General features: G+C 37.0%; 2 protein-coding genes across 2 annotated transcripts in view; one reads left to right on the forward strand and one right to left on the reverse strand.

Annotated features, from left to right (window-relative positions):
* Nucleotides 1-279: 279 nt before the first annotated feature.
* LOC144425157 (NACHT, LRR and PYD domains-containing protein 4A-like) overlaps nt 280-27,169 on the reverse strand; it is a 49,944-nt gene continuing 23,054 nt past the window's right edge. The window contains exons 11-14 of the mRNA XM_078114549.1: nt 26,608-26,772; nt 20,455-20,619; nt 12,365-12,529; nt 280-2,063 (exon numbers count right to left, since the gene is read on the reverse strand). Coding sequence (XP_077970675.1) covers nt 1,878-2,063; nt 12,365-12,529; nt 20,455-20,619; nt 26,608-26,772 — 681 coding nt within the window. The 3' untranslated portion in view covers nt 280-1,877. The remainder of the gene's footprint in view (nt 2,064-12,364; nt 12,530-20,454; nt 20,620-26,607; nt 26,773-27,169) is intronic.
* On the forward strand, nt 23,607-25,551 carry LOC120343014 (uncharacterized). Its single transcript, XM_078114581.1, has 4 exons — nt 23,607-23,782; nt 23,922-24,036; nt 24,196-24,296; nt 24,419-25,551. The coding sequence occupies exons 1-4, from the start codon at nt 23,672-23,674 to the stop codon at nt 24,719-24,721; spliced, it is 630 nt and encodes a 209-aa protein (XP_077970707.1). The 5' UTR covers nt 23,607-23,671; the 3' UTR covers nt 24,722-25,551.

A 27,169-nucleotide genomic window follows, 5' to 3' on the forward strand; every position in this document is an offset into this window, starting at 1 on the left:
CAGTATAATTTTTTATATGCCTTTTCATGTGACACGATATAACAACCTCTCCCTGCGTATGCTTCTGGAATCGCTCGCTCTCAAAAAGCTCTTCTAAATTCTCATTAAATTGACCTTATGGCATTTTTACATATTTGAAAACATATCCGTTGAGTTTTTCAAAAATACGGCCCACTAAAAAATTTGTTGAAACTCTTATACCGACTTAGCGCACATTACACTTATCTAATTAAAAATTCGAATAGTATACTGCTGGTATAATATTCATCGCATATATTGTTCTGAAATACAAAAGTGAATTTCACAAACAGCAATGAAATAAAAATAACTGAACACAATTTAATTATTATTCCTTATCTAGTTGATATAATTCTAAGCAGAAAACACACAAAAACAAACTACTAGATATATTTTCTCAAAGCTAATATAAACAAGAACACGATAACCGATCATAGTTTTCTTTAAGCAATGTAAATAACGTAATTTCCCCGGACAATGAACTGTTAGGACTGTCGGTATAGTCCTAACGCTACTATGTACAATGCAACAAATACATCAAAATATCTGAATTACATTTCATAATTCAATGGAAATAGTTCTGGTTAATACATGTGAAATAAAAAAAAATGTAAAATCTGCTGAAGGTTTAGCTAAAATGCAAACAAGCAAGCTAAAGGCATATGCACGGTCAGAAGATTAAATACGACGATTTCTCAAACTACAGATCGCAGGTTTTGAACCCCACTTATTTCATCACACCACTAGAAAGGAAAACATTAGGAAAGTCGCGTTATACGGAGTGTGTTCTCAATGTAAACGGGAAGTTGTCTAGAGCTCTGTTCATGTAAGGGATCCTAGGAGAACATTAGAAATGTTGTTGATTTCTACGTGAAATATTTCAGTGAAATATTCCTCAAGTTGCAAATAATCATATTTTATCATCAATATATATATACATCATGAAATATATATATAGATTATGAAATACTTCTGTGCCTGGGTTGAATAGTCTGAGTACATATTGGAATACATCTGAGTAAATCGAATCTCGAATTTCTGTCTGATTAGAGATTAAGATCCCGGGTTTAATTCCGGGAAAACTCAACCTACTTCCCATGTCCACAAATTAAATAAAAGAGATATTGAAAAATCTGAATATTAAACATCAGAAGTATCGAAAGACTTGTTAGGAGCGAAAACACATGCATTTTACGAATTTATTAGGGGTTGATTAGTCTGTATATGGCGGGTATTGGTGCAGAGTTTGTGTTTAAGTTTCAGGTCAGAAGTCGAAATTGTAAAGTGGAAAACAATGAGTTTCCGTGGTAAAAATATTTTTACAGCCGAAAGTTAGGGACGAAAATTATTGGAAATGAAGCTAAGTCCAAACTTGTTGTCGGGAATCGCGGTTGGGGCCATGGTTCGACATTGCAGTGAAAGTCCACAGCCTTTCTGTATTGTTTAATATTATAAGTATGAATACAAGAATATAGAAGCACACCAATAATTGTTCAATCTGATAAGTATGAATACAAGAATATAGAAGCACGCCAATAATTGTTTAATCCTATAAGTATGAATACAAGAATATAGGAGCACACCAATAATTGTTCAATCTGATAAGTATGAATACAAGAATATAGAAGCACACCAATAATTGTTTAATCCTATAAGTATGAATACAAGAATATAGAAGCACACTAATAATTGTTTAATTCTATAATTAGGAATACAAGAATATAGAAACACACTAATATACAGAAATATTCACAAACGGAATAGAATCTTTGTTTGAGCCGCCATTATAATGGAATATATTTAAGTTTCCTGTTAAAATAAGATTAAAGTAACTTCTTAATACAATGCACTGTTTTGAATTAGTTGAACTTAACTCCGGTATCAGCGATCAATGCTTCGAATCTTCCCAACTGATCATCGTTGAAGTTGCAACCTAGCATCCCCAATGTTTGAACCTGACAATGATGAACAATGTCACTGATTGTAGATAATCCTTCATCTCCGAGTTTGCTGACTACGTTCCAACTCAGATCCATCCAATTGATCTGAAACAAATCATGCAACTTGTTACTCAGACATTATTCATGGTTTGCAAATGCACGTCTGAGGGAGGAAGATAAGAAAAAATTTTGGGTTGGATCATGTAAGGTCCATACATGAATCAATCATACAAAATCCGTAAAAGGTTATTAGTGATGATTTATAACTGATTGATTTCCATTCTCCGTACTCAATACATATTTATGGCCTGTTAAACAATGGACGAGCAGACTGAATTCTGGTGTTCACTGCTAGAATATATCTAGTTATGCTAACTTCTAATATCGAGGTCAAAATTCGAAAATCTTCGAATGAATGTTTGGAATCTAAATCTCAGCTGAGTAGTTTGATTCACCGAGTTTGTTCAATCATTTTATGTTACAGCGTCAGTAATGTTCATTATTCTTAGCTTGGGCTATCAGTACCGATCCGCTTTATCAGTCGACCAAGTTTGGCCAGTTTCAAATTTGATACCCATTGTATTATTAACACAATGCCTCGTCATCCAGGTTTTGTAATGCTAATTGGCTGATGGCTGAAATCAAAATGAATTATCGAAAAAATACTCTAGGACAGTGATTCTCAACCGGGGGCCCTAAGGGGGCCACGGAGCAGTTTGAGGGGGGCCACGACACAAGGCTAATAATTGGTCATAAAGCGACCTTGTTTGCATACTTTCCTTTTAAAATAAAATTTCCCGTTCAGCGTTCATCGCAGTTTCATTAACTGAATAGGTTATTTGCGATCACAGAGTGTATTCACTTTTTTGAGCGTGAATTGTTTGATCACAATGAAATTTGGAATCAACCAATCAAAATAGTTCACCAGTAGGCCGTCTGACTTGCAGACTGGCAGTTCCACTAGACTGCGAGATAACCTATGCTATCGTATTATAGACGCAAAAACCCATTTGTAAATTCCGAATGCCCAAAATACAAAAATGGAACGACAGTTACGCTGGCTTTACCAAGGTAAATCGAGATGGCAGAGAACGTGCTCAATGCTTGCATTGCTCGTATGTAAAGAGCAATGAATCATTACGTCCATCTAAACTCCAGAACCATAGCGACAAAAATCATCAACCGGTGAAGGAAGTGGGCATCGGTTTCTTTGCTGCCAACTAAGTTAGTTTTGACACTGACAGGAAAGCAATATTGGACAAGTTCTGGTTTCTGTCGGAGGAAAAGCCTTGTTATGGTTTTTCTGATATTATTACCATCAACACAAAATCTAGAAACCGTCTTGATGTGACAATGACATTCGTCTAGCTATGTAAAAGACGGCGCCTCATATAAGAAACCTCGTCAGACAGTCCGAAGCACAAGATTTCCTTTGATTGTATACTGAATAGCTTTTACGAGTAGCTAATAGGCCCGGGAGGGGGCCACAAGCCATAAAAGTCTCGGACTCACTGCTCTAGGACATCATGCTCTTTGTTCATAAGATGTGGAGGATTAAAATCTACAGTCTATGTTCCTTTGTTGAGAGTTCAACGGTGTCCGAATATATTTTTTATACGACGTGTTACAACCCTCCCACTCCTAACAACCCTCCCACTTCTAACATGGGATTTGAATGCAAGTTTGTGATATGGGACGCCGGCATAGTTCAGTCGACAACATGGGAGGTGCAATGGGAATGGCGTCGCAGGTTACAGACTTTGCACCATTTCCCCCAAGACAATAGATTCGATAATCTTTGCCTAACCAGAATAAACCCAGTCATTTTAAATACATAATATCCTTATGTTTAATTAGTGAATGCTGGTATCGAGCATTCTGACGTCAAAACCTCCCCAAATCATTAAAACGTTGAAAGCGATATTATTGACTGTGAAATGCCAGGATATTAAGATCAGAAAAAGCATAATATCAAAAAACTTTTACGTTTTTTCATCATTTTTAATTCATTCAAAAAATAATGATTGCGCCTTCCCCAGGTTATTTTCAGGAAATCTCGATCGTTTTTGGAGTATTCTACATGGGCATTCAATTGTTGGCATCAACTAATGTGGCATGTGAAGCAGAAAGATATCTAATGTAACCAGCAGTTTAGTCTGAATTTTCCGAATTCCATGCATTTTATTATTGATGGAGAAACATCATAATACAAATAGTGATTTGCAACCTGATTGTTATACAATTTAATTGATAATCTTAATTATTTGTTTTTTATTTAAAAGAAGAGATTGAAAGTAACGAAGACTTTTTCCTTTCGTAGGCTGTTTCTTCGTTTGGCTGCTTGTTTTGAGCCTTGTTCGGAGTGATGGTAATGAAACAATATGAACTGAATGAACGATATGACCCCGAATAATTTGTTATACTCAATATTAACTTAATGCAGTTTTGATTTTTGTCATTCAATACACATTACATATTAGCATAGTCACGCTAGATCAGTGATCAGTGATAGATAGTTTCAACCGGTGGGAAATTTGGTGGTTGCAGGTGGGAAATTGAATGTTTTTCTAAAAATGTACGCACAACAACACAATTATTAAATATTACACAATGAAAATCACAATATATGCCATGAAGCTGAAAAAGATTCTCATTCAATTAATCAAAACTTTAGTAAAATATCACGTTGTTGGGCATGATATTCTGATAGTGCTACGCAGCTCATTTTGATCTTTGGTCGGCCGATAACAACCTCACAGGCATGTCTCGAGCGAGCACCAATGCTTTAAATTAAACGTTACGCAAGAAGATTTTCGTTGCAGAGCCGCAAAAAAGAACAGTTTTTATTCAAATGTCTCGGATATATTGGGTAAGCACGCGCTCTGATGAACAAATATTTGACCCGTCCCTCCATTCTGCTAAATGGTAATGGCTTATGTGAAAATAAAGTACGATCATAGTCATCTCGGCTACGTTTCACGTTTTTAACGAAAATTTTTGAGCAACTGCAGCAATGAGTTTTTTGCACTAAGACCATTTCCAATGGTTTTATGTAGCCCAATTAAATGAGGCAACATATGTCAAATACCCATTTGCTTATCAGTTTGCTAAAAAAATTGCAAAAAAAAAGCAGGATAAGATTTTACAACATGGGCAATTTCAAATGAGTTTAAAAATGATATTAACTGCGTCATATGTAGATGTCCTGCGAATAGCAAGAACCAAAAGTTCCATAACATCGGTGGGACATAAATAAAACTTTGTCTCGTGGAGTGTGATGATATTCTGCCGAGTAAGTCTGCGCCGTCAAAGATGAACAAATCTCCTTGTCCAATTACAATACGCATTTTCAAAAATAGATTCAGACTTCCGGTCTATCATTTAAAAAAAAACAGCAGAATTGATATGGACGGTGTAATGTTATGTAAACTTTTATGCGTTTTTGGTAATTTGAAGCGTTAAATTGTTCTATTCGATGGATAACACTGATTTTCTTTACACGGATCGTCACTGTCTTGGGATGCTACACGGCGCAATGAATGTTCAGGGTTTCAAACTCTACATCAATTGCAAGCCTTTATCATAGAAAGTCAAACCAATTATTATTGACAGGAAAATTATTTATTTTAAATAAGTCCTTATGTAATGGGAAACAACAACTCAGCCTAATCGGAAGTGGGAAATTGAGATAAAAAGGTTGGGAACCCTTGCGCTTGATCCAATACCATCAGGTATATGTGGTCCTGTATTAGAATCGTGGGTCTCGGGTTCAAACCCCTTGCATGTCACGTCATCCAGTATAAGTTTTACAGACTCTACACAAACCTGAAATTGGTAGTTTGTTACATACTAGGGCAGGCCTGCCCAACCGTTTCTGTCTCGCGGGCCACTTTCACGTGACGAAATCGGTCGCGGGCCGCAAACGTCTGTACCAAACATTAATACCAGATAAGTCCTGATTTTGGTGTATTACATAATACATGAAAGACGAGTTTAATAACATGGAATCAATCAATTTATTAATTGCTTTCTGGTTACTGGGTAGGGCTGGCAAATTATTCGAATATTAGAATAGCGGTTTACTAGTCGAATATCTGGTAAACGTGGCGTGGACATAACACTCTCGGACGACCGAATCAAAGAATCAATCATTACACAATACCCCTGCGGTTTTTTGGCGACCACGCAAGAAACACATCACGTCAAAGTTGAGTGTTATATTTGCGTTATGGTGTTTTTATTCATTCATTTTCAGTAGCTACGATACTTCTTTAATGTTTAAATGAGCATAATGTGCGACAATATCAAGTTTTAGTGGGTCATTTCGTAAAATTTGAAACACCAATACAAGTATTTAATGAAGTAACATAACGAAGATTTCTGAACGAATAGTCGAAATATCCTGATTTGTGACTAATCAGTAGCAATGCCATTACGTCAATTTCATCAAAATTATTGACGAATACGCAGTGACGACATTTCCAAAATCTTATTTAACGCGAACATAATATGAACAAAAGTACAAACATAAAAAAGACAAGTTCGGGGACCAGTACCCAAGATATTGTTGACTTTTTATTTCACGTTGGCAATAAAGACGATCAAAGCCGACATGAAAGAGAGCAATCAGAATGAAATTAATTTGCAAACTTAGGCTCCAAGTTCATTCCGATATTTGCGCTCAGCGTTTGTTCCCAATAATCGCACAATATCTTTATAGTTCGTCGAACAGAGTTCACAGTTTTGCGAGAAATGAAAAAAAAATGACGTTAATGTCCACCAGGGTGCAAGACTTGACACATATCTAATAATAAAAACCGGCATTTGATTTGAACGTAGATAGATGACAGGAATAATCACACCAAAATCACGAAAGTTACTTATGTATAGTAAAATAAAATGTAGGTAAAAATTTAAAAAGTCTGCATACCAACTTTATAGGGCGGGCCGCGGGTTGGGCAGCCTTGCTTTAAATTGTTTGCTCAGGGCTAACTGCAGATGGAAGTGGACTAAATACTGCGAAAAAGCGTTTCTTGAAGCCTAAAAGCTTATGACCTCGAGCACTGTATTAACTCCTTATGGTCCTTCATTAACTTTAAAACTGGCTTGTAATGCTTCACAGTATGGTCTCGGGGCGACAATGTCTCATGTAATGAAAGATGGTTCCGAACATCACATAGCATTTGCTTCAAAATCGCTTATCAAAATACAAAAGAAATATTCACAAATAAAGAAAGAGGCCCTTGCAATTATTTGGGCGGTCAAGAAGTTCTATTGTTACGTATGTGGGAGAAAATTTACTCTAGTTACGATCACCGTCCTCCAACGTCTATTTTCCATCCAAACAAAGGTATCCCTGCTACAACAGCTGCAAGGTTACAGAGATATGCTTTGTTTCTAGCAGGTTTGGACAATGAAATTGAATTCAAACCAACGGCAAAACACTGTAACGCAAGTGGATTATCTAGGATTCCGCTTCAAGCACAAGATCACGAAAGTGAAGACGATATTACTGATGTTACAATAAACAGCTTTGCTATTTGTGATTCTCTGCCGATAACGTGTAAACAGGTTAGAAATAAAACGTGTTGTGACGCTGATTTAATGTAAGTATATGACTCTGTAATGAAAGGGTGGTTGTTGTCCCAGTCACAGAAACCCAGTATCAAGCCCTACTATTTTCATGAACGTGAATGAAATAACGGTACATGATGATTGTTTGATGTGGGGTTCCAGAGTAATCATACCAAATTCTCTGAGATCACGTTTGTTAAAAGAATTGCATGATGGTCATGTTGGAATTGTGAAAATGAAATCTTTGGCTCGAAGTTATTTCTGGCGGCCAGGGTTACTAAAGACATAGAAAATATGGTTAAAAATTGCAATGACTGACAAATGCAGCAAAATGAACCTTCGAAAGCTCCTCTACACCACTGGGAGTGGCCCCAAGCACCATGGATCCGAGTCGATCCGATTTTGCCGAGCCATTCAAGGGGGCGATGTTTTTAATAGTAGTAGATGCACATTCAAAATGGTCGGAGGTTATTAAAATGTCGTCAACTAACGCCAATAGTACTATCCGTGTCATAAGAAAGAAGTCTTTTTGCTAGATATGGTTTACCGGAATATCATGTGTGCGACAATGGGCCTCAATTGTGTTCACATGAATTTGCACACTTTTTGAAAGCAAATAGTATCAAGCATAAGAAATCTACACCTTATCATCCGGCATCTAACGGTGCTGCCGAACAATTTGTACAAACGTTCAAGCGCGCTATGCGCTCAGTTAACGATGCCAACAAATTCGACTTACATTTGGATGATTTTTTGCTGGGGTATCGAAATACTCCACATTGTACGACAGGTGGGGCACCGTCTGTATTATTCTGTAAACGACGTCTTTGTACTCTTTTGGACTTGATCAAACCTAACATTCGTAATCATATTGAAGAAAAACAATATACAGTGCGGAATAAGAGTAAGAAAACTCTGCGATCATTTAGCGTTGGTGAATCAGTCCTCGTTAGAGATTACCGTGGAAACTCAAAATGGAAACGTGGTGAAATAACAGAAACAATAGGGCCACTGACCTATCTTGTCAGTGTCGCTCCCAATGTTAGTTGGAAGAGGTATATCGACCAGATTATTAAATCTGACTTGAAGATCAAGCAAGAACATAGATATGGAGAGCAACTGGTTGAATCTGAAGATGATCATTTTAAACATTACGAGCCTGCGAGTTTGGAACCGGATGCAAAAGACAGTGCAATATCCAAAAGTCCAGTGCCGTCTCAAAACATCGAATCACCTCCACCGAACTCTCCCATCGGTCGGACCTCGGTAACTGACAAATCACAGAATCAGAACCAAAGTCGACTACAGATATTGAGCGACGTTACCCACTTCGGCGGAGAAGGGGACCAGATAGATTTCAATTTTGAGTTGTTTTAAATGTAAAACTCTGGTTAATACATCGTTAGTATATGTCTGTCAGCGTTAAATCTTGCAACTAACAATTCCTATTTTTAGGAGGGAGGTGATGTGGTTTATTTATTACGTTATAAATCACATGACTATCACTGTTAAAAAATTTCATAGCTTTAACAAGGAAATGGCAGTTAAAATACATTTCACTTTCCTGTTTTTGTGACGTCGTAAAATATACTGGGAATTCATGGAAGAACGATGAGATTTTACTGTGCGTCATCTTTTCTGCTTTTCTATTGACTACTGTATTCTCACTTTTCTGAACAAATCAATCACAGACGCCCATTCTCTCGCGTCAAAACGTATGCGGCAAGCGATTAAGCGACTGACTGTCACGAACCGCGATCCGCCATTGACCAAGAAGGCGAGTTCTTTCGTTTTAATGAGGAAGTTGATCAATGTAGGAGGTTTGAGTTATACTGATGGGTAGGCGATACCAGTATATTACCGAACTATGTGATAGCTCTATAATGTCAGAAAGTTAAGATGACTTATAGGCCTATATGTAAATGCTCCAAAAATGAATTTAAATTGTTCATTAACAAGTTGTCAGAAATCTTTTCAAACTTCTAGCATGATTGTCAAGCATGTCAATTAGAGTATAAGAAATCAGTAAAATATGTTGTTATTGCGGGAGATACCATATGATAAAAGCATCACACGGAACACAGACGTGATATCAATAACAATTTGCCGATTGCAGACATTCAGACAGGGTGGCTCTTCTTATTTGAGAGTGGATTTCTAGACGAACATTTCACCTACAAGGCAGGGCAGAATGAGTTGCTCAATAACAACGACGAAAAATCGATCAATGTCTGCAGGTAAGTGTTACCAATAATGCATGTGCACGTAGTGGGTTACAGAGAGAAGTGCTTTTACCATATGTGGTCATAGTACAGTAGTAAACAAAAAATCAAGTGAGACACCCACAAAGCATATAACTTCGATATTAGGTTTCCTAAATCTCTAATATTACCATTATTAACTTTGCCAATTGTGCTAGCATCGGCCAAATTTGAGCAATAATGAATAAGACCTGTTAAATATATCTCTCACGTGCTCGTTCGCGAGTAGAATTCTGATTTCTCATGGTATACACTCGAGCCTCATTTCTTGCTGTTCACACTGTGGTTTTCCTGTTTTTAAGCAAAACGATCCACCATCTTATCTTAATGTGTGTCAATAGCACTGCGTTGTAAGTCTCTCCAAATATGTAGGCTTTCGGTTTGAGCTAAGTACACTTTCCTTTTTACAAGCGGTTCTCTGACATTCTAATATTCTTACTATGTGTCTATTGCGAAGATAATATTGGCAACAGTGGAGGATTTTTCAATGGAATAACGTATGTATTCATGGCATATTTTGCTTTTGGTGTACCCAAAGAATACTGCTGCTATTTTTGAGTTCATTCCCCTATGTAACCTTTCTGGCTGGAGAAGTTTGTATACCCCTCCTAAAAAATGTCATAACTTTTCGTTAAAACGTGCGAGAACCTTCAGTTTCATTTCATCGGGAAGCGGTATTTCGCCGTTTATGCCAGTTGTGTCTCGTGATGCGTGTGATATTCGCTTAACCGTGTGCGTTGTAAATGAGAGAAATGTTTTTCCCTAAAATGGGGGATTTCCCTAAAATCGTTTTTTTTTTTTGGAGAAAATTCATGGAAACTTTCATTGTAATAGTCTGGTGCAATTCCTGTCTAGGGTTTTGATATTTCATAGTTATATTCCTTGTATTGTATGTAAGACATCTTGAATTAAAAAAACTCAAAATCGATCAAACAAGTTGTATTTTTCTAGATTTTGAACTATAGTCCAAGTAGATTTCACAAGTAAGTCCTCATATGCAGTCACCCATCCTTCGCTCATAGTACTGTCATTGGTTAAGGACGTTAACGTATTCAATATGCAAATTAAATTTGTGAACGTCCATTATCAATGGCGGTACAATGAGCGAGAGATGGGTGACTATATATATTAGTACCTAAATCGACTTGTTGGAAAACTTTTTTGATAAGTTTCAGTCTTTTCGCTTGCCAAAAAGTTATTCAACATATTTTGATATTAATTTATTCAAGATATTTTACTTAGAATGCAAGGAATACGGCCCTGGAGTATCAAAACACTAGAAAATCGCTCCAGACTATATCAAAATGAAAATTTTTGGCTGTTTTTGTTAAAATTTCCCAAGAAAACCTGATTTTGGGTAATCCACTAATTTTCAAAATTAAACTTGAATAATATAATGTACTGTTCTTCAGATTTGGACGTAACCAATTGGAAGCCGAAAACAATAGATTTTTGGGGGAATGGGGGTCAAATATCAGAATTTTAGCTTGAGTTCATGGTCGTATTTGGAAATTGTCTTAAGTCTTAGTGCATGCTGAGAAATTTGTTATTTTTGATGACATATATAGTGATGGAAAATAGGATTAAAAATCACCTAAAATTATATTGAAGGTTTTGGGGGCGTTACCACACCCCCTGTCTTGCTGTCTGTGCCTGAGATTTTTGGGTGATTCGTTTTTGAGAATAAACTTCTCTAAGTTTGTTTTAGTTGATCTGTCACAAGATCGGGAGTTACTTAGAAAATACACGAAATTCCAAGTTTGAATTGCTGCCACGGAATTCCCTGTAACTGCAATTACAGGGAAATTCCATCACGCATTTTACACGAATATCCATGTCAAGTATACATGCAAGTCGTGTACTTTCTACAGGGAAAAGCAGGTCGGTTTCACTTGGAATTAAGGTGAAATCAACTCGGAAAGTTAGATAAATATTACTGGAAATTCTCTGCAATTTGGGCTGTGAAAACGGGATTGTCCTGTAATTTTTACGAGGCAAATTTGGTAATTTTAGGCGGAAAATACCGTAAAATTACTGCCATGGAATTCCATGTAAAATTTTTTAACAGTGTACTCATTCGATTTACTTAACACGTTTTGTCCTTGGTCGGAGTTTCCGGCCAGTCGATTGTTTGATTTGGTCAATAAAGGCTGTCGCTGCAACGTCTATACTTGTGTATTTCTTGCAAACAAAAGGAGCTTAAGAACACAACAGATAGTTCCATCATTTCTAGGTTTTGAGTTCAATTAACCATGAAATGCCAGTTACTTTTCGGTGTTATTTTTGTAAATATAAACCAAGCATTACAACATTGCATTACTGAATATTTATATGAGCCTTGTTCGGAGTAATGGTAATGAAACTATACAAACTGAATAAACGATATGACCCCGAATAATTTCTTATACTTCATTATTAACTCAATGCAGTTTGATTTTTGTCACTCAATATAAATAAATTACATATTAGCATAGTCACACTAGCTCAAATACCATCAGTTATATGTGGTCCTAGCTTGATACGTTACACTAATCTCTGAATAACGAATGTTTCATTTTAAAATATTTGTACCTTTGCATCCCGAACATTTTCCTTGAATGCTTTCATTGCTTCCGCTGTCAGATTGCAGTGCCGCATTCCAACCTTCTCTGCTTCACATTGTGACACAATAATACCTGTGACTGCCATCCCTTCAACACCAAGATCTCTATTGCCGCTGACATCGAGTTTCTTGAACTGAATGAATAATAACATTGATGAATATAATTGGCATGAGATATATCCATGTGCCACACTTGGGTCATAGTAAGAGCAAAATACCCTGAATAATCATTGAGTTCAGTGAGCGCAGTGGTGCAGTGGTTAACTCGGTAGTATTAACTTTATTAGACTCGGGTTCAAACCCCTTACATTTCACGTCATTCAGGGAGTGAGAAGTTTCACAGACTCTACACAAACTTGAAATTGATAGTTTCTCACATATTAGAGATTGCTTGCATGGTGACTTGTTCGGTGCCAATGTGTGAGACACTCATGAAATTTAAGTGAGTGCGATATGCTTGGCCCATAGATAAGAATCATTGATATTAAAGCGGAAAGCGTTGATAGTGTGGTGTATTTATTACATCACAAATCTCATGACTACTCATGCGATTTACTTAACACGTTTTGTCCTTGGTCGGAGTTTCCGGCCAGCCGATGGTTTGAGTTGGTCAATAAAGGGTGTTGCTACAACGTCTATACTTGTGTATGTCTTGCAAACAGAAGGGGCTTAAGAACACAACAAACTGACGACGAGAATGAGATACACACATGTGGATGAATCGTAAATTATCAGCGATTGCAAAGACGTTGGTGAGACACTGCTATTGTTTATATGTGCAAAGACGTTGGTGAGACACTGTTATTGTTTATATGTGGGACCGCGTAACAAATTCCCTGTAAATCAAAGAAATGGCTAAGAATATGATCCAATATGATGGGAGTGATTGGTCGCTTTATTGTGAGCAATTAGAACAGTATTTTATTGCAAATGATATTGCCGATGAGAAAAAGGTACCAACGTTAATTGCAAACTTGCCTACTAAAACCTACCAAATACTACACAATATTTTGGCACCCGACTTACCTAGTTGCAAAACATATAATGTTATAAAGAAAACCTTGCAAGATCATTTAAAACCTAAACGTTCCGTTTTTGTGGAAAGGTTCACATTTCACAGAAGAGATCAAAAGTTTTCTGAAGGGATTCGTGAATATGTAGCAGAGCTGAGAAAATTGTCTGAGGGGTGTAAATTCGGTCCATTGAGTAATGATTTCATTCGCGATCGCTTAATTTTTGGTATACTCGATGATGCTACTAGAAAAACGTTGATGACAAAAGATGAGGAAAAATTAGATCTTCAAAGGGCATTTCAAATTGCAACGTCAATGGATTTGGCCAACAGGGTTGTGGCCGAAATATCAAGTGGCAGTGTTATGCCAATGGTGAAGGAGCAGTATTTTTCTAGAAAGCAATGGTTTAATACCTCAAAATGTAAGAACTGTGGTAAAACTGCACATGATTTCAAAAATTGTCGTAATAAAAACTTCCAGTGTTTTAACTGCGGCGCCGAGGTCATATTCAACAGGTTTGCACACGACGTAAGCCAGTGTTGTCCAGAGAAAAGACGTGGAATGACCGACGCGATAATGATAAACAACGAAGTGCAAATGTTATGGAGAACGACAGCAGTGATTGTTCTCACTTGGGGAATTCGTCGTCTATAGAAGTTGGTAATTATAGTATAAATAGAGTACTTAGAAAGAAAAAGGTGCAATTTGGCTTTTTCCGATTATCAGTGGGAAAACATTAAGAATGGAACAAGATACGAAATCGGCTGTGTCTATCATTTCTAAAAATGTTTACGATTCACACTTGTCTCATATCCGTTTGAATAATACAAAAATCTGCTTAAAGACTTATTCCGTGAAAAAGATATATCCATTGGGTGTCCTTGAAGTCGATATAGAAATTAATGCCCAAAGTTATAAATCCAGATTGTACGTAGCAAGCACAAACGGTCCTAGTTTGTTTGGGCGTGATTGATTATATCAAATTCAATTGGACTGGAGAACGATTTTCAATATACATGAGGCAACAGAACCAGTCTGTTTCCCCGAAACCAAAACTCGATTGAAACATTTATTAAAAAAGTGCAGTAATGTATTTCCTGATGACTTGGGCTGCATAAAAGAGACAAAAGTAAAACTGGTTTTGAAAAAGGGCGCCATACCTAAATTCTTCCCTCCTAGGCCTGTACCTTTTGTGCTTCGGCCTGAAATTGAAGCGGAGTTGGAAAGACTTGTGATGATATTGTGATGAACGTGATGATATATTTACCAAAGTCACTTTTAGTGAGTGGGCTACTCCCATAAGTTCCAGTTATTAAGAAAGACAGTGAAATTCGACTTTGCGCTGACTTTAAAGTGACTGTAAATCATGTTCTTTGTGTAGATCAAAATCCATTACCAACAATAGATGACCTTTTTACATCTCTTGCAGGAGGACAAAAGTTTAGCAAAATAGATTTGAAACAAGCACATTTACAAATGGAGGTTGAAGAGTAGTCGAAGTAATTGTTGACAATTAATACTCATAAGGGATTGTATAGGTTTAATAGGATTCCATTTGGCATGGCATCCACCCCGGCTATTTGGCAAAGAACAATTGAACAAATATCAAACGGGGTTTCAGGAAGCAAATGTATTTTTGATGACATGTTAACAACGGGTAATAATAACATTGAGCATTTGGACAATATTGAAAAACTTCTTATGCGTTTGCAACAATATAATCTCAAAGTTCATAAAAGTAAAACTGAATTTTTTAAAAACAGCGTTGAATTCTGTGGATACAAAGTTGATTGTAATGGGCTTCACAAAACGGATGCTAAAATTAAAGCCATTCGTGACGCACCGAGGCCGGAAAACGTCAGTCAAGTGAGATCGTTTATTGGCATGGTTAATTACTATCAAAGATTTATTCCGAATTTGTCATCTGTACCGTATCTTTCAAATTGTTTGCTCAGGGCTAATTGCAGATGGGAGTGGACTAAATACAGCGAAAAAGCGTTTCTTGAAGCCAAAAAGCTTATGACCTCGAGCACTGTATTAACTCATTATGATCCTTCATTAACTTTTAAAACTGGCTTGTGATGCTTCACAGTATGGTCTCGGGGTGGTAATGTCTCATGTAATGAAAGATGGTTCCGAACGTCCCATAGCATTTGCTTCAAAATTGCTTACCGAAATACAAAGGGAATATTCACAAATAGAGAAAGAGGCCCTTGCAATTATTTGGGCGATCAAAAAGTTCTATTGTTACGTATGTGGGAGGAAATTTACTCTAGTTACCGATCAGCGTCCTCTAACGTCTATTTTCCATCCAAATAAAGGCATCCCTGCTACAACAGCTGCAAGGTTACAGAGATATGCTTTGTTTCTAGCAGGTTTGGACTATGAAATTGATTTCAAACCAACGGCAAAACACTGTAACACAGATGGATTATCTAGGATGCCGCTTCAAGCACAAGAGAACGAAAGTGAAGACGATATTACTGATGCTACAATAAACAGCTTTGCCATTTGTGATTCTCTGCCGATAAGATGTAAACAGGTTAGAAATAAAACGTGTTGTGACGCTGATTTATTGGAAGTATATGACTTTTTAATGAAAGGGTTGTCGTTGTACCAGTCACAGAAACCGAGTATCAAGCCCTACTATTTTCATAAACGTGAATGAAATAACGGTACATGATGGTTGTTTGATGTAGGATTCAAGAGTAATCATACCAAATTCTCTGAGATCACGTTTGTTAAAAGAATTGCATGATGGTCACGTTGGAATTGTGAAAATGAAATCTTTGGCTGGAAGTTATTTCTGGTGGCCAGGGTTAGACAAAGACATAGAAAATATGGTTCAAAATTGCAATGACTGCCAAATGCAGCAAAACGAACCTTCGAAAGCTTCTCTGCACCACTGGGAGTGGCCTCAGGCACCATGGATCCGAGTCCACGTAGATTTTGCCGAGCCATTCAAGGGGGCGATGTTTTTAATAGTAGTAGATGCATATTCAAAATGTCGTCAACTAACGCCAATAGTACTATCCGTGTCGAAATACTCCACATTGCACGACAGGTGGGGCACCGTCTGTATTATTCTGTAAACGACGTCTTTGTACTCTTTTGGACTTGATCAAACCTAACATTCGTAATCGTGTTGAAGAAAAACAATATACAGTGCGGACAAAGAGAAAGAAAACTCTGCGATCATTTAGCGTTGGTGAATCAGTCCTCGTTAGAGATTACCGTGGAAACTCAAAATGGAAACGTGGTGAAATAACAGAAACAATAGGGCCACTGACCTATCTTGTCAGTGTCGCTCCCAATGTTAGTTGGAAGAGGTATATCGACCAGATTATTGAATCTGACTTGAAGATCAAGCAAGAACATAGATATGGAGAGCAACTGGTTGAATCTGAAGATGATCATTTTGAACATGACGAGCCTGCGAGTGTGGAACCGGATGCAACAGACAGTGCAGTATCCAAAAGTCCAGTGCCGTCTCAACACATCGAATCACCGCCACCGAACTCTCCCATCGGTCGGACACCGGTAACTGACGAATCACAGAATCAGACACCAAAGTCGACTACAGATATTGAACGACGTTACCCACTTCGGCAGAGAAGGAGACCAGATCGATTTCAATTTTAAGTTGTTTTAAATGTAAAACTCTGGTTAATACATCGTTAGTATATGTCTGTCAGCGTTAAATCTTGCAACTAACAATTCCTATTTTTAGGAGGGAGGTGATGTGGTTTATTTATTACGTTATAAATCACATGACTATCACTGTTAAAAAATTTCATAGCTTTAACAAGGAAATGGCAGTTAAAATACATTTCACTTTCCTGTTGTTGTGACGTCGTAAAATATACTGGGAATTCATGGAAGAACGATGAGATTTTACTGTGCGTCATCTTTTCTGCTTTTCTATTGACTACTGTATTCTCACTTTTCTGAACAAACCAATCACAGACGCCCATTCTCTCGCGTCAAAACGTATGCGGCAAGCGATTAAGCGACTGACTGTCACGAACCGCGATCCGCCATTGACCAAGAAGGCGAGTTGTTACGTTTTAATGAGGAAGTTGATCAATGTAGGAGGTTCGAGTTATACTGATGGGTAGGCGATACCACTATATTACCGAACTATGTGATAGCTCTATAATGTCAGAAAGTTAAGATGACTTATAGGCCTATATGTAAATGCTCCAAAAATGAATTTAAATTGTTCATTAACAAGTTGTCAGAAATCTTTTCAAACTTCTAGCATGATTGTCAAGCATGTCAATTAGAGTATAAGAAATCAGTAAAATATGCTGTTATTGCGGGAGATACCATATGATAAAAGCATCACACGGAACACAGACGTGATATCAATAACAATTTGCCGATTGCAGACATTCAGACAGGGTGGCCCTTCTTATTTGAGAGTGGATTTCTAGAAGAACATTTCACCTACAAGGCAGGGCAGAATGAGTTGCTCAATAACATCGACGAAAAATCGATCAATGTCTGCAGGTAAGTGTTACCAATAATGCATGTGCACGTAGTGGGTTACAGAGAGAAGTGCTTTTACCATATATGGTCATAGTACAGTAGTAAACAAAAAATAAAGTGAGACACCCACAAAGCATATAACTTCGATATTAGGTTTCCTAAATCTCTAATATTACCATTATTAACTTTGCCAATTGTGCTAGCATCGGCCAAATTTGAGCAATATTGAATTCTGATTTCTCATGGTATACACTCGAGCCTCATTTCTTGCTGTTCACACTGTGGTTTTCCTGTTTTTAAGCAAAACGATCCACCATCTTATCTTGATGTGTGTCAATAGCACTGCGTTGTAAGTCTCTCCAAATATGTAGGCTTTCGGTTTGAGCTAAGTACACTTTCCTTTTTACAAGCGGTTCTCTGACATTCTAATATTCTTACTATGTGTCTATTGCGAAGATAATATTGGCAACAGTGGAGGATTTTTTAATGGAATAACGTATGTATTCATGGCATATTTTGCCTTTGGTGTACCCAAAGAATACTGCTGCTATTTTTGAGTTCATTCCCCTATGTAACCTTTCTGCCTGGAAAATTTTGTATACCCCTCCTAAAAAATGTCATAACTTTTCGTTAAAACGTGCGAGAACCTTCAGTTTAATTTCACCGGGAAGCGGTATTTCGCCGCTTTATGCCAGTTGTGTCTCGTGATGCGTGTGATATTCGCTTAACCGTGTGCGTTGTAAATGAGAGAAATGTTTTTCCCTAAAATGGGGGATTTCCCTAAAATCGTTTTTTTTTTTTGGAGAAAATTCATGGAAACTTTCATTGTAATAGTCTGGTGCGATTCCTGTCTAGGGTTTTGATATTTCATAGTTATATTCCTTGTATTCTATGTAAGACATCTTGAATTAAAAAAACTCAAAATCGATCAAACAAGTTGTATTTTTCTAGATTTTGAACTATAGTCCAAGTAGATTTCCCAAGTAAGTCCTCATATGCAGTCACCCATCCTTCGCTCATAGTACTGTCATTGGTTAAGGACGTTTACGTATTCAATATGCAAATTAAATTTGTGAACGTCCATTATCAATGGCGGTACAATGAGCGAGAGATGGGTGACTATGTATATTAGTACCTAAATCGACTTGTTGGAAACCTTTTTTTGAATAATTTTCAGTCTTTTTGCTTGCCAAAAAGTTATTCAACATATTTTGGTATTAAATTATTTAAGGTATTTTAATTAGAATGCAAGGAATACGGCTCTGGAGTATCAAAACACGAGAAAATCACTCCAGACTATATCAAAATGAAAATTTTTGGCTGTTTTTGTTAAAATTTCCCTCGAAAACCTGATTTTGGGAAATCCACTAATTTTCAAAATCAAACTTGAATAATATAATGTACTGTTCATCAGACTTGGACCGTAACCAATTGGGGGGATGGGGGTCAAATATCAGAATTTCTAGCTTGAGTTCATGGTCGTATTTGGAAATTGTCTTAAGTCTTCCGCATGCTGAGAAATTTGTTATTTCGATGACAGATATAGTGATGGAAAATAGGATTAAAATTCACCTAAAATTATATTGAAGGTTTTGGGGGCGTTACCACACCCCCTGTCTTGCTGTCTGTGCCTGAGATTTATTGGTGATTTGTTTTTGAGAATAAACTTCTCTAAGTTTGTTTTAGTTGATCTGTCACAAGATCGGGAGTTACTTAGAAAATACACGAAATTCCAAGTTTGAATTGCTGCCACGGAATTCCCTGTAACTGCAATTACAGGGAAATTCTATCACGCATTTTACACGAATATTCATGTCAAGTATACATGCAAGTCGTGTACTTTCTACAGGGAAAAGCAGGTCGGTTTCACTTGGAATTAAGGTGAAATCAACTCGGAAAGTTAGATAATTCTTACTGAGAAATCCCTGCAATTTGGGCTGTGAAAACGGGATTGTCCTGTAATTTTTACGAGGCAAATTTGATAATTTTAGGCGGAAAATACCGTAAAATTACTGCCATGGAATTTCCTTCTAAAAATTTTTAACAGTGTACTCAAGCGATTTACTTAATACGTTTTGTCCTTGGTCGGAGTTTCCGGCCAGTCGATTGTTTGAGTTGGTCAATAAAGGGAGTTGCTACAACGTCTATACTTGAGTATTTCTTGCAAACAAAAGGGGCTTAAGAACACAACAGATAGTTCCACCATTTCTAGGTTTTGAGTTCAATTAACCATGAAATGCCAGTTACTTTTCGGTGTTATTTTTGTAAATATAAACCAAGCATTACAACATTGCATTACTGAATATTTATTTAAGCCTTGTTTGAAGTGATGGTATTGAAACTATACAAACTGAATAAAAGATATGACTCCGAATAATTTTTATACTTTACTATTATTTTATACTTATTAAAATGCAGTTTTGGTCACTCAATATAAATAAATTACATATTAGCATAGCCACGCTAGATCCAATACTATCAGTTATATATGGTCCTAGCTAGATCCGTTACACTACTCTTTAAATAATCAATGTTCCAGTTTAAAATATTTATACCTTTGCATCCCGAACATTTTCCTTGAATGCTATCATTGCTTCCGCTGTCAGATTGCATTCCCACATTCCAACCTTCTCTACTTCACATTGTGACACAATAATACCTGTGACTGCAATCCCGTCAACACCAAGATCTCTATTGTAGCTGACATAGAGTTCCTTGAACTGAATGAATAATAACATTGATGAATATAATAGGCATGAGATATATCCATGTGCCACACTTGGGCCATAGTAAGAGTAAAATACCCTGAAAAATAATTGAGTTCAGTGAACGCAGTGGTGTTGTGGTTCACTCGGTAGTATTAACTTTATTAGAATCATAGGACTCGGGTTCAAACCCCTTACATTTCACGTCATTCAGGGAATGAGAAGTTTCACAGTCTCTACACAAACTTGAAATTGATAGTTTCTCACAAATTAGAGATTGCTTGCCTGGCGACTTGTTCGATGCCAATGTGTGAGACACTCATGATATTTAAGTGAGTGCGATATGCTTGACCCATAGCTAATAATGATTGATATTAAATCGGAAAGCATTGATAGTGTGGTGTATTTAGTACATCATAAATCTCATGACTACTCGTGCGATTTACTTAACACGTATTGTCCTTGGTCGGAGTTTCCGGCCAGTCGATGGTTTGAGTTGGTCAATAAAGGGTGTTGCTGCAACGTCTATACTTGCGGATTTCTTGCAAACAAAAGGGGCTTAAAAACACAACAAACTGGCGATGAAAATTGGATACACACATGTGGATGAATCGTAAATTTACAGCGATTGCAAAGACGTTGGTGAGACACTGTTATTGTTTATATGCGGGACCGCGAAACAAATTCCTTGTAAATCAAAGAAATGGCTAAGAATATGATCCAATATGTTAGGAGTGATTGGCCGCTTTATTGTGAGAACAGTATTTTATTGCTAATGATATTGCCGATGAGAAAACGGTACCAATGTTAATTGCAAACTTGCCTACTAAAACCTACCAAATACTACACAATCTTTTGGCACCCGACTTACCTAGTTCCAAAACATATGATGTTATAAAGAAAACCTTGTAATATCATTTAAAACCGAAACGTTCCATTTTTGTGGAAAGGTTCACATTTCACAGAAGCGATCAAAAGTTTTCTGAAGGGGTTCGTGAATATGCAGCAGAGCTAAGAGAATTGTCTGAGGGGTGTAAATTCGGTCCATTGAGGGATGATTTCATTCGCGATTGCTTAATTTTTGGTATACTCGATGAGGCTACTAGAAAAAGGTTAATGGCAAAAGATGAGGAAAAATTAAATTTTCAAAGGGCATTTCAAATTGCAACGTCAATGGAATGGGCAAACAGGGATGTGGCCAAAATATCAAGTGGCAGTGTTATGCCAATGGTGAAGGAGCAGTATTTTTCTAGAAAGCAATGGTTTAATACCTAAAATGTACACTTTAAAAAAACTTGAGTCAATCGCGTAACTAATTTGGAAGAGTTAGGAACAAAATGACTCAATCGTGACTCGAGCGTCATTTCTCTCGCACTCTCACTCGTTTTTAAGTCAAATATTCTCTCGTTTGACGACCGCCTTCTTTCCCTCGCCGCTAATTTCTCTGTTTATTTTTTAAAGTTGGAACCGGCGAAGCGTAGAATTGGGCGGGGAAATTGTTTTCGAAGTCGTCATTTCCCTTCTCGCGTTGTCGACGGCGGTGGTTTCGGCCGAAGGTTATCATGCAACATGGCCACTCACAGCTTGCGTGGCCTATCAGTTACGGTTAAAGATATTATGCTGGGATTTTTATTTTGCGTGAGAGGCCAATAGGACAGTTGGATGGGGTAGGCTAGGTCGTTGTTTTTTAAAGTTGGATTACAGAGTGAATTGCTGTTATGAGAGAATGGAATTTAGCTTTCACCTGCTACATTCTGACAGTGCTAACAGTTTCGGAGCGGTTGTCCGTTGTCGGTAAGTGATTGCTAGCAGTGGAATCAAATAAGATTATCAAAATGAGCATGAACTGCAGTATAACACAACTGGCTACTGAGCCAAGTTAGGTCTGCCGGCCTAAGCTACCGGTAGGCCTACTGTCTGACTTTTAAGTTGACTTTATGTCTGAAGTAGGCTACATGCTTTTAGCTCAAGTTACAGACACACAGGCCTCCAACCTGATGACTGCAGTCTACTGGGTCTATAAAACAGTACAACTAGCCTATGTCAGTCTGCCATCACTTTCTTTCTTAAACAGTTACCGATAACTCATTGCAGTGTTAAATTGGTACTTTTATCACACTGCTTGCACAGCTATAGGCCTGGTATATACCGGTATACTGTTATTTGGTTTAGGCCCTTTTGAGCCTCATAATGAATTTTTATGTGTGTCCAATGGAAGGTTGTGAATGTAAGATGAGGAGACAAATGAACTATCACTTCATTTACGTCACAAACATGATCTGTCAAAGAAGAAATATATAAATATTACTTGTTCTCAAAATCAATGTTGCACAACCTTTACTCGACTTGACAATTTTTTACGGCTTGTGAAAAAATTCCACCAATTAGTATTAGAATCTCGACGTGTGTCGAGGAATTTCCAAAGCTGAAGTTGAAGTTAGAGGGAACAACCGGATATGTACGTAATTTCATTTTGAGATAATTTCGCTTTCCCTACAAGGCATTATTCAATCTCATGAATCTTGTACACAATATTTCGTCATTAAGGCTGTATTCCTCTCTTCTGAAGTTGCCAAAATGAGTGTTAAATATGATTCTGTGTTTACTGACTTCAAGTCTGCTCTCTGTCAGCATTGTCATTAGGGCTCTTTTGTCGTTATTGTTAAATTGCTAAAAATGTTTTTAGGGCCAATATTATGATCCTCTTCGTGGTTCCGGCTTTATAGAAAACAAGCTCAAAACTTTACGAAAACAAATGGCAATAAAAGATAAGATGTATAAAAAACAAAAGAGAAGCCACTCAACATATGCAAGTACTTTCAGTTTTGGGAGTAGCGAAGATGCTGACACCAGTGGGAGTACTGTTGAACTGGATGCCTCACTTCTGGAAGACGATAGCCCTATACTGAAAAAGGTGGGAAATTTCTGATTTTTTTCATATGTGGTTATTTTTATTTCTCCGCAGCTAGTATTTTTTGGAATATTTCATATGTATATTGCTTTTCAGATTAAATGGCTGAAAGAAACCACACCTAACAATGACAATAAGGCAGAAATATATAACATAATGAAGGAAAGTCATGACTATCGTAGGCTTGAAATACAGCTGAAGCCTATGACCTTAACTGACATTTTAGAAAAGTACCCAAGGTTCTGTGATGCTTATGAGGGTGGATTGGTAAGTTAGCAATAAATCTAGATGTAAAGTGCAATGTACATAGGCTGTTTATTATTTTATTCATCACATCAAGATATTTTTAAGAAGTACGGATATAGAAAGCATCTTTTTTTTTCAGATGTGCTTCTTGTGAACTCAGATTGACTGTGAATTTGAGATGAATTGCCCGAAGTGTAAGAAGTTTATGGAAATTTTTCCACCACTCATTCAAAAAATTCTTAAAATGGATCAGGATTGTGTTCAGTGTGATGATGGTATGTGCTTCATGCTTTATATTACTGATATTCTATGTATAAATACTGGTTGACTTAGAACTATCTCTGCCACATTGCCAACTGGGCGGCAGTGAAATAGCTTTATTATATCTATGTATTTTGTGTGAGAGCATATTTCGAGAACTTGACACATTTTAGATGGACTAAAGAGTCTTCTAGTTCTATCGAAGATTTTGCCACCTCTCAACACAAAGGGGAAGAAAGGACAAGAGCAGTGGGCATTATTTAAGTTTCAAGGGGTGCGTACTCTGTTTCCTAACTTGTTTGCAAAATACCATATCAGATGCAACGTGACATGTTTCTGAATGAGTTTTCAAAGTGATGACATCCTTTGGAAACTTATTCTTTCATTTTTATTCAGGCCGGCTGCAACGTTGGATATTATGCTGAAACCAAGCCTCCATCATTGAGACAGCCAATTTTATTGGTCATTGGTCCGAAATCTGATCCTGAGGAATTCTTCTTAATTCTTGACAAGAAAGCGGTGCCAGTTGGAAATTCATCATTGTTGGCTTTTTATAGACTGTTCGCTTCGTTTTGGATATTTGGAATTGAGTACTATGAAAAACTGGCAACTTTCTTCAATTTTTTTGAAGCTATTCTTTTCGGCATGTCTCCCAAACCTTCAGTGGCCTCATTGTTGGCTGCATTGGACATTGTGTAAAAAAAAATGATCCTACATAGACGGCTCAAAATGAAAATGTGCTTATGCCGACCTTCGTAATTTTTAAGTGTCCACTTTGTTTATTTTGTTTTTATACTGATTTGGCCCTATGATAAACCATCATGTCAGAATACGACTTGATGGTTTATACACTTTATAAAAAAATCGATATGTATACACGAATTATGCAGTGTCTCTTTTTAGCGTTCAAAAATGCAGATTTTATAGCCCGATGTTCATCTCAAAATGAGATTTTTTTTTGGAACTTTCAAAAGCGATTGTCTCATATCGCCAAAATTTGACATAGGCCACTACAGTTTTGAGTCGTCGATGTGAGCAAACACTGGGGTCATAATTTTCATTATGATTTCTTTCTGTGAAATTTATTTCATTTTCTTTTGTTCATTGGTGATTGTGGTTTAGTCTGCATCTTCGGTGATTGTTTATTGTGTTGCTGTTTATACCCTTATATAGCAACACAATTAGCGGTCACCGAAAATGCAGATGCGCTCACGCTTGAGTGTTTTTGAAGTTCTTTTCCAAGAAAAATTTGGTATATTTAATTTCTGCTTTTTTGGTAAATGCATGGGTAACTTAAGAAAGTTGAAATGGGGCTGGGGGAATTGGAGAGGAAACCAATAACTCACTTTTTGGTGACTCTATCGAGTTGGAAACTTGACTCAAAAAAGAGTTATCGCAATTGATCTTGACGACTCTATCAAGGGATAAATTTGACTCAAAGAGGAGTCATCGCACATGACTCTTGACGACTCTATCAAGGGATAAATTTGACTCAAAGAAGAGTTAATGTGCGTGACTCAAGTAAAGAGTCAAATATTTCTTGACTCATTGAAAGAGTAGGAAGCTCGTTGAGTCAAATTTGAGTCAATATTTTTTAGAGTGTAAGAACTGCGGTAAAACTGCACATGATTTCAAAAATTGTCGTTATAAAATCTTCCAGTGTCTTAACTGCGGCGCCGAGGTCATATTCAACAGGTTTGCACACGACGTAAGCCAGTGGTGTCCAGAGAAAAGACGTGGAATGACCGATGCGATAATGATAAACCACGAAGTGCAAATGTTATGGAGAACGACAGCAGTGATAGTCCTAACTTGAGGAATTCGTCGTCTATAGAGGTTGGTAATTCACGTATAAATAGCGAACTTAGAAACGAAAATGGTGCAATTTGGCTTTTTCCGATTATCAGTGGGTAAACACTAAAAATGGAACAAGATACGGGATCGGCTGTGTCTATCATTTCTAAAAATGTTTACGATGCACATTTGTCTCATATCCGTTTGAATGATACAAAAATTTGCTTAAAGACCTAACGGTCCTAATTTGGTTGGGCGTGATTGGTTACATCAAATTCAATTGGACTGTAGAACGATTTTCAATATACGTGAGGCAACAGAACCAGTCTGTTCCCCCGAAACCAAAACTTGATTGAAATATTTATTAAAATAAATATAATATACACGGGCATTTAACTATGGCATATAGAGCGGAACGATATCTAATGTAACCAGCAGTTCAGTCTGGATTTCCCAAAATTCATGTATTTTATAATGAAAAACTTCTTACACCAATGTAAATAATGACTTGCATCCTAATTGCTATACAATTTGAAAAAACTAATTGGTTCGGTTAAAAAACGGTTGAAAGTAACAAAGTTTTTGTTTCATATTGGCTGCTTGTTTTGAGCCTTGTTCGGAGTGATTGTATTGAAACTATATAATCCCTAATAATATCTTATACATTAATAATAACTCAATGCAGTTTTGATTTTTGTCACTAGATATAAATTACGTATTAGCATGGTCCTAGCTTGATACGTTACACTAATCTCTGGATAACCAATGTTTCATTTTTAAAATATTTTTACCTTTGCATCCCGAACATTTTCCTTGAATGCTTTCATTGCTTCCGCTGTCAGATTGCAGTTCCACATACAAACTTTCTCTACTCCACATTGTGACACAATAATACCTGTGACTCCCACCCCTCCAACACCAAGATTTTCATTGTTGTTGACATTGAGTTCCTTCAACTGAATGAATAAAAACATTGACGATTATAATAGGCATGAGATATATCCATGTGCCATACTTGGGCCATATTAGTAGGGAATTACACTGAATACTCATCAAGTTCAGTGAGCGCAATGGTGTAGTCGTAGTGGTTAGGTCGGTAGTATTGACTTTATTCGAGTCCGGGTTCAAACCCCTTACATGTCGCGTGATTCAGTGTGCGAGAAGTTTTACCGACTGAAACCTTAAGATGATACACTGTAAACTGAAAAAATAGAATTTTTGTCATTTCCACCTCATCCATTCTGGTGGGGTGATAATTTTATTACCTTATTTCGTTGTATTGTTTTATATACACCGTGTTTCGTTAACCACTCGAAGGTGAAAAAAGGTTAATGTACTCACATGGTGTGTTAC

The sequence above is a fragment of the Styela clava genome, chromosome 7, assembly GCF_964204865.1.
Source record: "Styela clava chromosome 7, kaStyClav1.hap1.2, whole genome shotgun sequence".
In the NCBI taxonomy this organism is placed as follows: domain Eukaryota; kingdom Metazoa; phylum Chordata; class Ascidiacea; order Stolidobranchia; family Styelidae; genus Styela; species Styela clava.

What these genes read in the sequence shown, in the direction of transcription:
- LOC120343014 (XM_078114581.1), top strand. Translation starts at nt 23,672, where the DNA reads ATGAAGGAAAGTCATGACTATCGTAGGCTTGAAATACAGCTGAAGCCT. An exon ending in ATGCTTATGAGGGTGGATTG is followed by an intron (nt 23,783 to 23,921) that starts GTAAGTTAGCAA and finishes TTGTGAACTCAG; the next exon opens with ATTGACTGTGAATTTGAGAT. An exon ending in TTGTGTTCAGTGTGATGATG is followed by an intron (nt 24,037 to 24,195) that starts GTATGTGCTTCA and finishes GACACATTTTAG; the next exon opens with ATGGACTAAAGAGTCTTCTA.